We start from the raw sequence: 16448 nt of genomic DNA on the forward strand, positions 1-16448 counted from the left end.
GGCAGAGCTCAAAAGGATTAAGAAATGAATTGACAGTCTGCTATGTCGCATCGCGGCGAGCTGTACTGCTTCACCTGCCCGAGCTTCGTTTCTGACGACTGCTTCGCCTCGCCTTTGCTCTCGAATCCTACCGTCGTTCGTGTCGTGACTCGTCTGAGTCTGCGACTGCAGGTCTCTTTGGCACCGAAGCAACCGTGCTGCATCGCTCATCGATGGCCTGACCCTCGGCGACACCTCATACGGTCGAAGGGTGCGCCTGTGATTGGCCTACAATGGTGCGAGCGTAGAGGCCTCTGATCCCCGCGTGTGCCATCCCGGCCTCTGGCTTGGTGATTGATTGCTCAGTCAATCGCGCCTCGCCCCTCTTGCGTGTGCGTGCGTGCGTGCGTGCGTGTGTGTGTCTTCACCGCGCGCCGTGCCTCGCCCCTCTGCCAAATTTTTTCAAGTTGCCTCTGCAGAGCGCCTCGCCTCGCCGCCTGTGAGTGCTGCTTCTCACCTTCCCTGCCCTACCAACTCTCCCCTTTACCAACTTGATTTGTCCCCCTTCCTCCCTTTACACCTTTTCAACCCTACACATAACCGTCATCGTTCTTCTCCTTCCGCGAAGAAAGATACTTGAACATCGTTACAAGCACAGATAGAATATGTCCTACAATCAGAACGGAAATGGATCTGCTAATGGCCTAGAGTCTCACATGGGTGAGTAATAGGTCTCTTGCACGCGACGTTGCATATGCTCTGCGCTTTGACTACTGTCGTGATCATGCTGGCGATCCATGGAGAATCTGTATGGCGATATTGCGTGCGGATGCTGACAATTTGATGCCTTCTCCTCGCATGACCTTGCTCAGCCTCCATGAGCGTAAACGGCAATGGCTCCGAGCCTGCCACAAACGGCACTAGTGGCGGTGGCGCACCACGAAAGGCCTATGTGCCTCCTCATATGCGATCATCTGGTGGCATGTCCACCAATGCAGCGCCATTCGCTCCTCGGTGAGTTGCCCCCACGGGCGAAGTCCGGGTCACACGAGGAATGCCTTGTGGCAACGAAATTGCGATCGCAATACTGAACCTTAGATACTTCCCCTCTTCCAGTGGTCCAGCACCAAATGGCTCTGACGGCGCTCCAGCCCCTGCCCCAGCAGCATTCCAGTCTCGCTCTGGTCCACCCCCACCTCACTTCGGCGCCAGCTCAGCCTTTGGTTCAGCACCCAGGGGCGGCGGCCTAGGCAACCGGGCCGGAGGTGGCGGCTGGGATGCTCCCTATTCGTCAGGCGGTGGCGCTCGCGCAGGATCAGGCCCTTCCGGTGGGAGCGGTGGATATGGATTCGGAGCTTGGAAGGATGGCGTCCATGTGCCCGGCCCTCACAATGCTCGCATGCAGAAGGAGCTCTTCGGTGAGGAGGATGCCAAGTCCAACACCGGCATCAACTTCGACAAGTACGGAGACATCCCCGTCGAGGTCAGCGGCAACGACACCCCCGAGGCCGTCACCGAATTCAAGTCCCCTCCTATCGACCCTCACCTGCTGGAGAACATCAAGCTCGCCAAATATACCACCCCTACCCCCGTTCAGAGGTACTCCATTCCCATCGTGGCCCTCGGACGTGACTTGATGGGTTGCGCTCAGACCGGCTCTGGAAAGACCGGTGGATTCCTGTTCCCCATCCTCTCCGCCCTTTTCACTCACGGACCCCCTCCTCCTCCTGCTGAGATGGCAAACGGTGGCTTCGGTCGCAGGAAGGCCTTCCCCACTGCGCTTATCCTTGCTCCTACTCGAGAGCTAGTATCTCAGATTCATGACGAGGCCCGCAAGTTCACATATCGCTCTTGGGTCAAGCCTGCCGTCGTCTACGGAGGTGCAGAGATCGGCCAGCAACTGAGGCAAATTGAGCGAGGCTGTGACCTCCTCTCGGCTACACCCGGACGTCTTGTCGATCTCATCGAGCGAGGCCGAATCAGTCTGGCCAACGTGCGATTCCTTGTTCTCGATGAGGCAGACCGAATGCTCGACATGGGTTTCGAGCCCCAGATCCGCCGAATTGTTGAGGGCGAAGACATGCCCGGCGTAATGGACCGCCAGACGCTCATGTTCTCGGCCACCTTCCCTCGCGACATTCAGATGCTTGCTCGTGACTTCCTCAAGGAGTATCTCTTCCTCTCGGTTGGTCGTGTTGGATCTACCAGTGAGAACATCACGCAGAAGGTAGAGTACGTTGAAGACTCAGACAAGCAGTCCGTTTTGCTCGACGTCATCGCCTCCATGCCCCAGGGAGGTCTCACTCTTATCTTCGTCGAGACGAAGCGCATGGCCGACATGCTCTCTGACTTCCTGCTCCGCTCCAACATTGGTGCTACCTCCATCCACGGAGACAGGACTCAACGCGAGCGAGAGCGTGCTCTTGAGCTCTTCCGCGGCGGCCGAACTCCGATCATGGTTGCTACTGCCGTCGCTGCCCGAGGTCTCGACATTCCCAACGTCACTCATGTCATCAACTACGATCTGCCTTCTGACATCGACGATTATGTTCACCGAATCGGTAGGACAGGTCGAGCAGGTAACACTGGACATGCCACTGCATTCTTCAACCGTGGCAACCGCAACATCGTCCGAGAGCTCGTCGACCTTCTCAAGGAGGCGAACCAAGAGATCCCGACTTGGCTCGAAGCTGTAGCCCGCGAATCGGCCTTTGGCGGTGGTTCCTCCAGGGGAGGCCGCGGTGGAAGCAGGGGAGGACGTGGCCGTGGGGGCTCGTCAGCTTTCGGTGGACGTGATGCCCGAGCTGGAGGCGGTATGGGAGGAGGCGCCTTCGGAGGTGCTCGAAGCGGTGGCTACGGCGGTGGCTACGGTGGTGGTGGTGGCTACGGCGCCTCGTCTGGCGGACCACCCATGGGCGCTGTCGGCGGCAGCTACGGCGGCTCATCTGCCCCTTCCTCATGGTGGTAAAGATCCGCTTTTGGCCTCTGTCGGCAGGACCGTAGCAGCACGGCTTCTTCCCGCATTTCCTTGCTTCTGCTGCCCAAGATGCTCTGCCATCTGACTTTCCGTCCTCACTTCCTCCGACCATCAAGTACAAAGAACTGACAACAATCTCGCTTAACGAAACGCAACGACCAACGAACGAAGCAGTCACCAACAAAATCAAGATTCCTCAGCAATGCACTCTATTAGACGATGAAGGAGACTCAGATCCTTCACATCAATACAACGGGCCTTTCACACATTACCAATACTAGGGCCTTTTTGTCGTCACCGGAGTTCTTGTCAAGGATTATAGATGGGCGCGCTCCCCAAGAGCGTCTCTGCATACCGTTCGAAGACCGAACATCAGCTTCCCCTCACTAGATACTCGGTCACCAATAGTTGGGATTGGCGAGAAGAGTCGTCGCATCAACACAAGGGGCCTCACGCATGCTAACCTTGCTCTTTCATCATTGGTGAATGACAAACTTTCAGCGTGCCGCACCTCGATACCACGATGCCCTTTCACTGCTCTCCCTGTCCCGACCACCTTGGTCCCTTGCACCTCAACCTCCAACCACACTCCTCTTTGTACTTTCCCTTTACCCTTGTCTCTCCCCCTCTCACTCTTCTCAAGAGAAAATTTGTGTATTATAGGCAACTCCACGTCCGTGGTACACACACCCAAACAGAAGATTCTCCCAATTCGACAAGCTTCTTTTGCCTCATTGTTGTCCTTGACGGACGCATTCTGTATAATCGCGTGTCGGTGTGAGCGCCATTGTGGACGAGAGGTTACAGATTTGTTGCGCGGACGACTCCCCTCGGCCCCATCGTGATGTACATGAGGAGTACCGGGTCATCTCTGTTCATCTCACCAAGGAAGCAATCAGTGCTACAAACTTTCGCACATCTGCTCCTCGCTCCTCACTCCTCACTTCAATCGCTCAAAGGGACTACGGCTTTTCATTCTATAAGTCAATTTGTATTCCACGCATTGCACATCCTTCTCCTGCAGCCCGTCTTGTTCTTTCACCCTTGCCGGTGCAGCGCTCATTCTAATTGTTCGCAAATCAATCGTCCGTTGCTCTAGTCAATCGCACCCTCGCCAATGAGATCAGGGTCGGACACTCTCTACTTGGCTCCACCTCTAGCCTCCCACATCTCAAAGAGGGCGTCTAGGATGGTGCTAGCGCTCCAAGCCTGCGTAGCACACGAGTCCCTACAGTAGCTTCCATTGGAATTGGTCAGCTCTGGCAAACCAGCCCAGGGGCTCTCCTTGACATGTCTACGATGCTCCAGGAGTAGCGCAGAAATGTGGTGCCAAGTCTCATCGTCCTTTTCAGAAAAGAGAACCTTGGCCCTGAGGAAGAAGCCGGTGGGGAAGACCCACTCGGGTCCATTGTGGTAGTTCCATCCTTGCGCCAAGTGGAAGTCGGTCGTGTCGTTGGAATTGTCATAGTCTCCTCGATAGTTGCTGTCGCTCGGGTCTAGCGTACGCATACCCAGAGGACCACGGAGAACGCTATGGGCGGCCTGAAGAGCAGTCTGTGCGTGCTCTCGATCGAAGAGCTCAGGCGCAACGCACATTGCAATAGGAAAGTTGGAGCGGAATTGATAGTCGGACCACTCCCGTCCTTTACCAGAGCCAAAGACGTCCTTGTAGATTCCTCGACGGTTGACTAATTTCGAGTCCAGACGATACTTTGAGTCATCGGAAGCATTGAGAGGGACCCAGTAGCATCTTTCGAAAGACTTTTGAATCAGGTCGGCCCACTCCTTGTAAGTCACTGTCCTCTTCTTGCCATCAACAGTTGCCTCGACGCCAGTGGCCTTGAGTGGCCACTTGCCCTTGGCTTGCAGATTAGCAACCCAAGTGAGCGTACTCTTCAGCAGTGCAGTGATCTCGATAGCAGCTCCATCTCGAGGAGAGCCGGGGACACCCCTGTTGCCAGCCTTGATACTAGAGCCATTCTTGTCTTGCCAAGTACCGCAATTAGACTCGTTACCACCAAAGATGATACCCGTGGACCAGTCCGTCTCAATGTCGATGTTGAAGCCCTTGTCCTTCATGTGCTCGTCGATCTTTGTACCGGCGTCGTGCTCACGGAAGTGGATACCAGAGGCATGGCGCTGCAGAATCTCCTGAATCAGCTCGGCAACGGTAGACTCATAGGCGAATGCCTTTGGCGAGTCCACTGGCACCCACTCGTCGTCCAGAGGGAATCGACGCTTGATCTTATCGTCCAGGATGGACAGTCCATTGGGAACCATCTTGGTGTAGTCCTGCACGTTTTGCGCAAAGAACCAAGGACCATCTCGGCAATTGTAGCGCGGGTTGGTAGTTGAATTGAGGAGATTGGGGATGAGACCGTGCTTGAGCGTGCAGCCAAAGGAGTGGATGTGCTCACGGGCGTACTGGTGCATGGCGGTAGTGAGGTAGAGACCGCGTAAGGAAATGAAGACATCACGACCCCAGAGACGCGCCCAGGAGGCCGCAAAGAAGGGAAGACCGGCCGCCATGGAGGCAGAAGGACGATCGTGCCACAAGCTGGCCGACTTGACGTTACCGTTCATCTGAACTGAGCAGAGCGCCAAAGACCTGATGAAAGGATGACCCTCTCTCACGAAAGGGCTCATCTGAGCTACGGCCTGCTCGACAGCTGCCTCGTAGGCAGTGCTAACCGTCAAAGCGAAGTACTTTGGCCGCATGAAGGAAGGCACAGTGGCAGCGATCTTATCAAAGCGCTCCTTCATCCACGCCGCTGGCTTGGCCACCCTAGGGAACTGGCCTGTCTGCTTCTCCAAACGACCGTGAACGTAGTCCAGAGCCCAGCAGCCGTTGCGGAGGTGGGCACACAGCGGGTGACCCAGGTCGTTGTGCCTCATCACCTTGCGCAGAGAGTGCATCCATCCTTCAAGACCGCAGTAGACGTGTGTCTCATCGTTGGGAATAGCATAGACTCCATCCTTGCCCTGAGTACTGTCCTTCTCCTCACCATCGGCTCGATATAGAATGACGTTCAAGTCGACAAGGTCTAGGTCTGCAAATGCTTCCTTTGCTCCAGACTTGCACAGCGCTTCAAGATCTGTAGAGAGACCTTCCATGGCGCTGGCAAAGAGCATGATGGATCCCGGTGGGAAGTTCTCTGGGATGACAATCTCAGAGTAAAAGACGCCATTGTCTCCTCTGCCTTCCTTGACTGATGGGGCAGGCACATCGATCAGCTTGCTCTCGAGGCCCTTGAGAGTCTCCTTGTCCTGAGGAGCGGTCTTGTTAGTGACTTCGAGCGTTTTGCCAGCAATGTACTGAACTTTGGTCCTGTCAAGATGGATGGGCGTGATCTGACCTCTACCCTTGGGACCGTCCTTGTGGAATGCTGTGTGAGCAATGCACAGGTAGCCCTTGTGAGTCTTCGGATGCACGCGGTGGAACATGATGTAGTCTCCTTCTTGGTGGACGTGGCCCTCCTCGTATCCATCTTGCACCATCTCTCGGTGCAAGGAATTGACGATGCGCTTGACCTCGCCAATTCCACGGTCAGCCGGTGCACTGTACACTTCGTACTTGCGAGTCTCATCGACGACGTTCAAGAGCTCAGGGTACAGCTCGTCCACTCCCTTTGTTGAACCAATGGCTGACCAAGAGAAGGCAACGAGGGAGCCCATCGTGATGATGTCCTCGGTCGTACGCTTCTTCGTGGGTGTCTCGTTGTCATGGGTGACGTCCATGAAGAGAGCATCTGGGGAAGAACCGGACAACGGAGTAACGACAGCGGGGATTTCGCTACCCTTTCCAGGTACCTGAGCCACTCCATTCGTGGACAAGCAATCTTTGTCCATGCTACCGATGGGCTTGTTGACTCCGAATCGGTACAGGAGCCGACTCTCCTCCTTCGGATCGTGACCGTTCTCCATCTCTCTGATGAGAGCGTTGAGTCCTAGACGACTGACAAAGTAGACGTCCATTTCTTCCGAGCCCGTGAAGAGCTCAGCGCAAACGTAGAGATTGGGCTTCACCCTTCGGGCGACATCGAGGAAGTATTCTCCAACATGGACAGGTGTCGAGTGGCAATTGTCGATCCGGAAAGCATCACACATCTCAGCGGATGCAGTGACGTACTGCTCCATATGCTTCCACAGGTAAGGCGAATCCTGGGGACCTGAGCCGTATCGTAGCTTCACACAGTCGGCCCAGGCAATGACCTCTCGTCGAAGGTAGACACGACTCTTCGAGGAGGCAAAGTCCATCAATGGGTCCGCAGCCCAGATCCAACCGTTGTTAGCGAGAGCGAGGGATTTGGCAGAGTGACCAGCTTTTTTCACGCTAGGGTGGTTTGGATCCAGTCGCGTGAAATAGGTCTCGCAAAAGGGTGACTCGGGTGTAATAGGTCCCAGCTTCGGTCCTCCCTCTTCTACGCGCATGTAAGCGAGACGTCCCTTCAAATTGGAAGTGATCGCCTTGATATCGTCATCGTAGGTCTGATACAATGGCACGTTCAAGGCGTCCACAGCTTTGCCGACAGCTTCAACTGCAGAGCTCTCGTCGCTGTAAGAGGACTTGAGGATGGCGACTGTAGCCTCTGTGTCGAGGTGAGTAACAAAGCGGTCGCTCAAGGCCAACTCCCCGCGGAGTGCTTGAGCTTTCAGCGCAGTGGCCAACTCCTCTGAGGTCTTCACCGGAGTTCCAGTCTTGGATGCAGAACTTGACCATGCAGCGCTGACAGCCTCCTTGGTGGCCTTGACGTCAATGACATAGTACTGCCAGAGCTTCAATGGGTCGAGGACGTGAGCCTTCACGCCTTCAATGATCTTATCGACGTCAGCTGCTGATTTCGGGTCGGTTGGCAAGCCCAAGGAAGCGAGGTTGTTGGAGAACTCATACAAAGCTCGGTCCAGCTCTTCAGCAGGGGTAAGGTGAGGTGAATTCTCGGGCGTGTAGCCTGCCTCAGGATGCTCATTGAGCCACTCGCTCGAATTAGCTGTGTGATTGAGAACCACGTCCATCAAGCTCAGCATGCCGTATTCCTTTCTGATCTTCTGTAGCCACGACTTGAGCGTAGCAGCTCTCTCCTCTCGTGAGGAGCTTCTGCCAGCTTTGGCATCAAACATGTCGTGGGCAAAGTCTAGCTGGTCCGCAATAGAGTAGGGCGAATTGGAGCTACCTCTCACTTGCAGGGGAGTGTAGTGGATCATGTTGTAGCCTGCTTCCGATGCGACCTTGAGATGAGGAGCCCATTCTGAGAGCGGGCCAGCCCACTTGGCAAAGAACGACAGAGTGACGAGAGCGGTTTGACTGATGACAACGTCCTTGGTCCCCACCTTGCCGCCGCCAGTAGCAGGCTTGAGCGACTTTTGGTCTAGAATGGACGTTCTCTCTGGGATCGTGATGATCGGATCCACATTGAAGGACCCGTGCCTAGACTGAACTCTCTTGCGCTTGCTGGGATCAGGCTTCGTTACAGGCCGTTCGACGGTAGGATAGGTGATCTCATCGTCTGGTGCAGCATGCTCTACATAGAATTCGAAAGCTCCTGGCTGAGAGATGTAGAGATCGACATGGGTAGCCTTACTGACATCGCCGGGTAGTCTGGACCAGGAAAGCAGGGGGTCAGCAAATGCTAGGAGGGGAGAGTGTTGGTCTTCATGAGACTATGCCTGCTCACTTGTATTCGGTGAATTTGGATCTCTCAAAGGCTTGGCCCTGAGGCGGGAAGTTTGTCCACAAGCTGCCCTGCTTCGAAGCTACGCTGCCTGCTTCGATGCCAAATCGCAGCAGATAAGGCTCTACCGGGGCAGGAAGCCGGATGTACTGGATCAGAGGGAAAGAACAGGAGAAGGCTGGGGTATCAGCACTAGTACATCAGGGCAGGAACACCTAACAAGGGCCGCGTTGTAGTCGCTCTCCCTTCTTTCCGCTGCCACTCACGCTCTTCTCCTTGGAGGGACTGCCGTCATCCTCCAAGCTGAGCTGATAGACCTGAATCGGTCCTGCTTGGGACATGGCAGTGTGAGCCTCCTGACGAGGCGATGGGGATGCAAGACCGACGTCGAAGGGGTCCGAGGGAGAGGAAGGGTGCGGAGGTGAGGATGCGAAGAGAAGATTAGCTCGCGGGGCTGGTGAGAAGCCGAGGAGACCCTGAATGCGAAGGATGCGTCGGCGGTTGCGGAAGAGTGGGGGAGTGCGGATCATGCGCCACGCTTGGCGAGCCACGCGATCGGGCCAGCGTCATCGCACGCCGGCTGCTGGGTGGACTTCTCCGCGTGGCTGCAAGGGGCCACAAGGAAAAGCAAGGGCGACGATGAACACGATATCGGACCGGAAGTCAAGGGACGACCTCACGCGCTCGCCCACCCGGATACCATTGAAATCTGAGCCAGGCGACGCACAGCCTCCTGCTCTGCACGGCAGGATAAAGTGAGATGGATGCATCTGGCATTCTGGTGCGCTATGGCTGTGGAGGTTGCAGCAACAAGTGAGATGGGCCAGACATGGTGGCTTCTGTCTCCTCTTGCGGTGCGGTGCGGGGAACACGCACGCGCCAATCGACTCACGCCCCGAAATTAAGGCTGCAGGTTGATCAACACTCCAACACTTCAGCCCGGCCCACCTCTTCCCGGCCAACACCACGACCATCATCAGGCGACCCACATACCTCGGAGCCCTTATCACAACCAGAACTCGGACCCATCAACCTTATCACCAACACATTCGTTCCTTCTCAACAATCCATACCATAGAATAAACAATTGGCAGCACCAGCACCGCGCTGACCTGATTCTGCCCATCATCATCTACATCTTCGCCATCATCGTCCCCTTCGAAAATCACTAGAAGAGGCGCGGCTTCACAAAGGGAGGGTCTTCCTTCCTTCTGAAGTACTTTCATCCCTTTTCCCCAACCCAATAAGACATGGCCTCGATCGCTTCAAGCAGCAAGGCATCTTGGCCAGCTCGTCATGAGACGATTGTGGAATGCCTTGGTGATGATCAAGTGCAGTCTTTGATCGTCACAGTGGCCAAAGAGCCCACAGTTGCATCTGCATGTGCAAGGGCTCGCCAACTCATCAAGGGCAAGCAGCGAGCTCGAGACGATGAGCAAGACGTCGTGAGCGCAGCAGAGCACAGCCTGGCCCTGGACCTCGCCCTAGCATCGTGGTGGTCTCAGACTCCGGAGACTCGCAAGCGCTTCTGCTCTCAAGCAGCTCAGGACCGATTGAAGGACCTCACCACTGCAGTGCCGGCACCGAATGACTTTCCGTCTGTCACATCGCTGCAAAGATCGTCCGCGGCTTACGTTGAGATCGTGCGGTCTCGCTTCAATCGCCAACTCTACGTGATCAAGACAGTAGTGAAAGGGCTGGCTCGGAGGGAATCGAATCGCTGCAGTCCAGCTTTCGAAGCTCATCTGCTCTCGTTGGGATCTCAGACACCTTCCGGTGTGCGGCCTGTGCCTGACCTCGTTGCTGCCTTCCAAAGTCAGAATTCGCTACACATTGTCATGGAGTACTTCCCTGCTGGTGACCTGGATCAGCTTCTTCACTCCGCAGGTGAAGCAGGAGGAGCGGGCTTGGGACTCGCTCGAAATGGAGGGCTTCTGGATGAGAGCTTTGTCAAAGCGTACGCGACAGACATCGTCGGAGCAGTAGGGTGGTGTCATGAGCAAGGCTTTGCTCACAGAGACGTCAAGCCAGCGAATTTCCTTCTCGATCGAACAGGCCATCTGAAGCTTTGCGACTTTGCAACCGCTGCACCCTTCTCCACATTCGCTGGCCAACGCCGCCGAGTCCATCATTTCTATGCTTGTCTGGCCGGAACCCCAGACTACATTGCTCCGGACATTCTGCTCGGTGAAGAAGAACGGCTCAATGCGCTTGCCAAAGAAGACCAATGGTTGGGTACGACGTATGCAGACTCCAGCACCTCATTTGCATCCTGCTCTCGTAGCAGAGCGCCGGCGCCCGCTCCAGACTCCGAAGGGTCCTACGGGCCGGAGGTCGATTGGTGGTCGGTCGGCGTGGTTGTCTATGAGATGGTATACAAGGTGGTACCCTTTTGGGCAGACTCGATCAGAGAGGCGCACTACCGTATCCGCAATCACGAGTCGTTCTTGGAACTAGACGGCAAGGTCCCGACTAGCTCAGCGCTCGAAGCTCTGATCCGAGGATTGCTCTGTCGAAGAGACACTCGCCTCGGTGCTTCTCTTGATGGCACACGTGCCATCAAGGACCATCCGTTCTTCGCAGACGTCGAATGGGCCTCATATATGAGCGCACCTGCGCCATTTGTGCCCAATCTCCCGGCTAGCTCACACGCCCAGTCGATAGACGGTCTTCCGCTGTCTCCATCGGTCCTCCATAGTCCTCGTCCCCTGATGTCGTTCGCACCGGACGATGACGTCTCGATGACTCCTGAGTCTATTGCTCTTTCACAGATCTACGAGGGGGACTTGGAGAATTTCCCAGCCTTTGTGGATTCAAGGGACGGAATTCTGCCCGAACAGGAGCGGGACTTCGCAGAGCAAGCTCAAAAGAGCATGACGATCCAGAATGTCTACACAGGAGCAGCTACAGAAGCTGACTGGGCTTTGCACTCCAGGGCTGCTTCAGATCCGACCTCGCCGGTCTCATTCTCGAAACAGGCTGCGGAGGCAAGCCGTAGAGATATTGATGTGAACTGGATCGGTTTCACTAAGCTCCCAGCTGCTGAAGCCTTCGGTCCTGGACCTAAGCCTAGGCCCACGCCAACCTCCCTATCGCTACCTATGGCCACGCCGGTCATCAGCCGTATGCGCTCTTTCTCTACGATCCTCGAAGCATCTCCTGCGTGCAGCTCGGCAGCTGCTTCGCCCGACATTTGGGCGCGGCGTGGCAGCGAGGACGATGCTCCGATGACATCTACGCCTTATCACGCGGGTGAAGGTCAGAGGGTCTACAGCTCACCCGCCGTTCACTTTGCGAGTCAGCCGACACCACCGCCCGCCATCAGCGCGGCTACTCCTTATACCTTTACTCGGAAGAAGTCTCTCCAGCGTCGAGCTCTCGAAATGTCCTCCCGCATGGCTACACCTGGAGATGGAAGATTCGTCACGCCTTCGCGAAAGACAAGCATGCCCAATATTGCCTCGGCGTTTGCAAGTCAACAATCCTCAATGGTACCAGCCTCGCCGTATCCCTTCCCTGTCGCCGCAAGAGCAACTCCAGGTACCTTGGATCGACGTCGAGGGGCAGCATTTGCCATGGCAGCTATCCCCTCGTACAGAGCGGTGTCGCAAAGCCCACATTCCTCGTCAGCTGCGGGATCCATGGGATCCGAGTCTCGCTGCTCTGGTGGCTCCAATGCTAAGCGAGACGTCAGCGAAAACGAAGCGATGGAGCAATTGGTGCAAGCAGTTGCGCAGAGCGCTCGCAAAGTCAGAATTGCATCGGAGGACAAGGTCGTGCTCGATCGATTGTCAGCACTCGAGAACAGACTCTTCCGCAAGGCCGGGGGTGGGCCTCAGGTAGCTGTCCATCGTCCGGTGAGGCCGCCTCTCCGTCAGAGCCATACTGATACGGACTCGCAAATAAGCGAAGGCAAGGCTCGCTTGTTGAAGCAAACGAGCGCCGTTCCGGGAAAAAGCGGCCAGACGCTGCAAAGGAGGGAGACCATAGCGAGTCGGCGCGATGGCGTCGTAGCTGAGATTCCCAGCGGAGAGACCACTCCCTTGGCGACTGCTGCCAATGAGCTTGCAAAGTGTACCATGCCGGGCGAAGACATACGGAAAGTTTCGGCGACTGGACAGGCTTCAGCAAAGCCGTCGCCTCCGCTTGTCTCAGTTCCTGACATCGTCCATCACACTTCGTCATCTTCGCCCAAAGAGGCCAGAGTAGAAGCTACGTCAGGTCCGCATGCTGTCGTATCTTCCCACGGAGTCTCGGCTGGTCAAGCAAAGCATCCCGCTGCGCCCATCTGGACAGAGCGAAGGTTTTCTTCTTCGTCTTCGTCGTCTTCGTCTTCATCCACTGCCTCGGGCGCGCCTGCGGATAGTGAGCAACTTCGGCCACCTTCTCTCGCCGTGGGAGGACGGTCCCTTCGCAACCAAAGAAGCAAGCGACAACTCAGACTGGAGGCACAGGAGCGTACGACCCCTACTCGTCCGGCAAGGGCCCTTGCGCCTCAAGTTCAGATCGACAGATTCGAACAACTCTCCCTTGGGTCTAGCTCCGGTGGAGAGCAGAAGCACGAGGGCGACAGCACTCCTGGTTTGACAGATGGAGGCGCCTCGACAGAGAGTGAGAGCATCGGCACGGAGTCACTGCATAGCGATGCCCACAACGTTGCTGCAAAAGGTGGGTCGCCTACCCGCAGGGCCACTGGCGCAACGAGGAGCATTCATACCTTTTGGGAGACAGATGCTCCGTCGTCTTCCGGCGACGAGCTCGTTGCCAAGCCCACTGTCTTCTCCGGTCATACCAGCAGTCGCCTCAGTCTCCAGCCTCTCTCTTTCGAGGCAACAAGGCTGCGATCCAAGTCTCACGGCCAGCTGCCCAAGCTGCGCATCGCTAGCGGTAGCCAGCCGGACCTTCCGACTGGTGGGCTTAATTTGATCCAAGAGTCGCAGCAGAGGCGCGGGAGCTCTTCAAGCATGACGGGAGCTCCGAGGATGCTACGCAAGAAGGACAGTCGAGAGACTCTGAGCGAGTACCGCAAAGGTATCGTTCGCCCCGCTACACCCACTGGTGCGTTGCCCTCGCCCTTCCTCCCTTCTAGCATCCCTGGCACCCCTGGTACGCCGGTCATTGAGGAGGACGATGCGTTCGGTGGTGGAGCTGTGGTTCCCTCGCCCATTCCTATTGCGGTAAGAGGCCTGCGGAAGCCCTCGAGAAGAGCCTCCAGTGCTACCCTCGGCGAAAGCTACGCCCACAACAATGGCACAGTAGCCGCATTGAAGGCAGAGATCGGTGACAAGCCAGCGCAGAGGCGCTCCACGAGTGGTCCTCTTCCAATCAAAGAGCGAAGATCTTCCACCTCGCCTCTGATGCCGGCTAGCTCTTCTAGTCGTAATTCCCTGTCCTTGCTGTCCATTACCGAGGAGGATGGTGGTGCGCGTGCAGACATGCACAAAAGTCTTCAGCAGCCCACGAAGCAAGTCAGGAGGGCCAAATCGCGCTTGTCGATCATGACTTCTCCGACCCTCAAAGAGGTTCCCACGGCCGGAGTAGTGGACACTCCTCCCATCAGTGGTAGTATGAGCAACACCACTAGCCTACGTAGCGCTTCTAGTCCCCTGACAAAGATGGATCGCCGTTTTGGGGGATTGCAGAATAGCTTTGATGGACTGCAGAGCAGGATTACCGATATCAAGGCACGACTGCAGGGTTAGACGCACACCAGGTCACCAATGAGACCACGAGACGATGAGATCTATCACAATAACCACATCTCCCTTGCCGACACTATTAGCTTCGGCATCGGCCCAGCATACACCTTGACCTCTCGGTCATGACCCATCCCAGCATACTTTCTCCTTTGATCGGATCCTACTGTTCATATTCGCATTCGCCTCACATAAACCTTGTCCTCATACACACCCATTCCCTCCGCTTCGTTTCATTCCATCTCTTTCGTATCATTGCAACTCAAAAGTTTCTATTGCTATTCGTGCCGTGCTCGCGCGTCTTTCCTACATCACACCACTCACTCGCTCTGCCATTGCGCCTCTTCTGCTACTGTTGACCTTCTGTTTGCAACTTTGCATGAATAGCACATTGCACAGGCTGTGTGCATCTTCTATTATCCCGTTGCCTGGTCACAATTACAACGAATTGCAAAAATCGTATTGTGAGATTGTCCCGGGCAAGGTCAAAGAGCAGGGGTGATCGGGGAGGGGCTGCATTTGCAGCAGCTCGGCCCCAGGCCCGCAGTAGGGAATGCACGCGTGGGGTGCTGCCAGACATTGGTCAGTGCCGAGTCGACCTGTTCAGATGGAAGGGTATATTTGAGGACTGCGCCTCTGCTGCCAGAGGGGCATCTCCTGCCGCAGCGACGCCATCGAGGAGAGGTCCTACGTCCCAGCAGAATAGAAACCAAAAGGGCAGTCAGTGCACTGCCATTGTCCCAGCCTTTTTCTTCGGCGCGCTCCTGTCATCAACTCACAATATCAGCCAATGCAAAGGAAGGTTTGTAGGGTTGCATATCCCCACATTGTGCCACTATACTTCCCCAAGGATCGATGATCATCGCGTGTCCATACGACGTCCTTCCCTGTGGTCCTCCCTCTGGCTTAGGGTTATGCACCCCTACCTGAGCCGAGGCAATGACATAGCACTGCGTCTCGATCGCCCTTGCCTGCAAAAGGGGAGCCCAGTGTGCCGCACCGGTACGAACGGTAAAAGCAGATGGGTAGAGGAGAATTTCGGCACCTTGACGACGGAGGGAGAGGGAGGGCTCGGGAAATCGAAGGTCGTAGCATGTCAATGCGCCTAGCTTGCCGATGGGAGTGGAGAGTGGTGACTCGAGGGAAGAGCCGGGTATGGTCGTGTCACTTGCGGGAGCCGTGAATGGTAGGGGGTAAGATTGTCAGTGGCTTGGTAGGTGTGAGCACTACCAGCCTCGAGCGGCTCCTCTTTCTGCCTCACCTTTCCTTGATTCGCAGCCCGCCAACAATATCCACATCAAAGAGATGCGTCTTCCGATACTTCAGTGCGACCTCTCCTCGATCATCAATGATCAGATGGCTATTGAAGCATCTTTTCGCATCTTGCACAGGCTCATTCAATGATGCCGCCCCCCTGCTACTCCCAGCAACCTGGATCGGTCTCTCTGGATCTTCATGAACGCCCACACTAATCCAAACACCCTCTCTCTTCGCTCCCTCTCTAAGACCCCTCACAAAGTCTTCATTCTCTTTACTACGTGTCAATCGAGCCACTTCTTCCCCCGGTGGGCCTGAACCAGAAGAGATAAAGTCGGAGGCTTCGGGGAAAAAGACGGCTTTGGCTCCTGCGGAGGCGGAACGCTTAAGCAGGGAGAGGCAGGTGGAGAGATTGCTGGGGATGCTGGCTGAGGAGGTCAATTGGCAGACGGCGGCGAGCACCATCTTTGCTGCTTGCAGGATTCTGTGAGAGGATCAGAAGCGCAAGCTGTTAAGGAGTGTGGGAGTGCACGAAGTAGACGAAGAAGAGGTGAGCCCGGATGTAGACTAGACTATCTAGACTACGGAAGGCAAGATGAGCTCGGACCTCCACACGCGCTTCCGTACTTGCGTGTAAAGGGGGAAGCGTAGACTAGATGTAGGACTGCATTTGAACGGAGTGGCATTGACAAAGGTGGCTGAATGAGAATAATGGATGACAAGAGAGAGGGAGAGAGATGAGACATGATGATGGAGAGATAGTGACAATGATGCATGAGGCTGAACGCGTGGAATAAAGAGAGAGTCGTATGCTTGGGGAGACAGGAAACGGAGGAGTAGTTCATGGCATGGATAACAGTCTGACGAGCT

General features: G+C 55.8%; 4 protein-coding genes across 4 annotated transcripts; 2 read left to right on the plus strand and 2 right to left on the minus strand.

Moving 5' to 3' along the window:
- Positions 1 to 856: 856 nt before the first annotated feature.
- On the plus strand, positions 857 to 2947 carry BCV69DRAFT_245114 (DEAD-domain-containing protein; the record flags this gene model as incomplete). The annotated part of the gene is made up of 2 exons (XM_025490140.1): positions 857 to 993; positions 1096 to 2947. The coding sequence occupies 2 exons, from the start codon at positions 857 to 859 to the stop codon at positions 2945 to 2947; spliced, it is 1989 nt and encodes a 662-aa protein (XP_025350062.1).
- Positions 2948 to 3660: 713 nt separating this feature from the next.
- BCV69DRAFT_292306 (putative 4-alpha-glucanotransferase) lies at positions 3661 to 9117 on the minus strand. Its single transcript, XM_025493788.1, has 3 exons — positions 8892 to 9117; positions 8629 to 8774; positions 3661 to 8552 (listed from the first exon to the last, which is right to left on the minus strand). The coding sequence occupies exons 1-3, from the start codon at positions 8964 to 8966 to the stop codon at positions 4097 to 4099; spliced, it is 4677 nt and encodes a 1558-aa protein (XP_025350063.1). The 5' UTR covers positions 8967 to 9117; the 3' UTR covers positions 3661 to 4096.
- Positions 9118 to 9789: 672 nt separating this feature from the next.
- On the plus strand, positions 9790 to 14625 carry BCV69DRAFT_100728 (hypothetical protein). The gene has a single exon (XM_025489014.1). The coding sequence runs from the start codon at positions 9876 to 9878 to the stop codon at positions 14325 to 14327; it is 4452 nt and encodes a 1483-aa protein (XP_025350064.1). The 5' UTR covers positions 9790 to 9875; the 3' UTR covers positions 14328 to 14625.
- Positions 14626 to 16360, minus strand: BCV69DRAFT_100736 (putative NIT2-nitrilase). The gene is made up of 3 exons (XM_025489015.1): positions 15583 to 16360; positions 15101 to 15488; positions 14626 to 15008 (listed from the first exon to the last, which is right to left on the minus strand). The coding sequence occupies exons 1-3, from the start codon at positions 16041 to 16043 to the stop codon at positions 14925 to 14927; spliced, it is 933 nt and encodes a 310-aa protein (XP_025350065.1). The 5' UTR covers positions 16044 to 16360; the 3' UTR covers positions 14626 to 14924.
- Between the last annotated feature and the right edge of the window lie 88 nt (positions 16361 to 16448).

Source organism: Pseudomicrostroma glucosiphilum (genome assembly GCF_003144135.1).
Source record: "Pseudomicrostroma glucosiphilum strain MCA 4718 unplaced genomic scaffold BCV69scaffold_2, whole genome shotgun sequence".
Taxonomy (NCBI): Eukaryota; Fungi; Basidiomycota; class Exobasidiomycetes; order Microstromatales; family Microstromataceae; genus Microstroma; species Microstroma glucosiphilum.

Bases quoted from the DNA above. Each gene is read 5' to 3' on its own strand.
- BCV69DRAFT_100728 (XM_025489014.1), top strand. From the start codon at position 9,876: ATGGCCTCGATCGCTTCAAGCAGCAAGGCATCTTGGCCAGCTCGTCAT.
- BCV69DRAFT_292306 (XM_025493788.1), bottom strand. From the start codon at position 8,966: ATGTCCCAAGCAGGACCGATTCAGGTCTATCAGCTCAGCTTGGAGGAT. The intron at 8,775-8,891 runs GTGAGTGGCAGC...CCTCTGATCCAG, and splicing joins GTCCCTCCAAGGAGAAGAGC to TACATCCGGCTTCCTGCCCC. The intron at 8,553-8,628 runs GTGAGCAGGCAT...TTCCTGGTCCAG, and splicing joins TCCAAATTCACCGAATACAA to ACTACCCGGCGATGTCAGTA.
- BCV69DRAFT_100736 (XM_025489015.1), bottom strand. From the start codon at position 16,043: ATGGTGCTCGCCGCCGTCTGCCAATTGACCTCCTCAGCCAGCATCCCC. The intron at 15,489-15,582 runs GTGAGGCAGAAA...GGCTCCCGCAAG, and splicing joins GGGCTGCGAATCAAGGAAAG to TGACACGACCATACCCGGCT. The intron at 15,009-15,100 runs GTGAGTTGATGA...GCTGGGACGTAG, and splicing joins CCTTTGCATTGGCTGATATT to GACCTCTCCTCGATGGCGTC.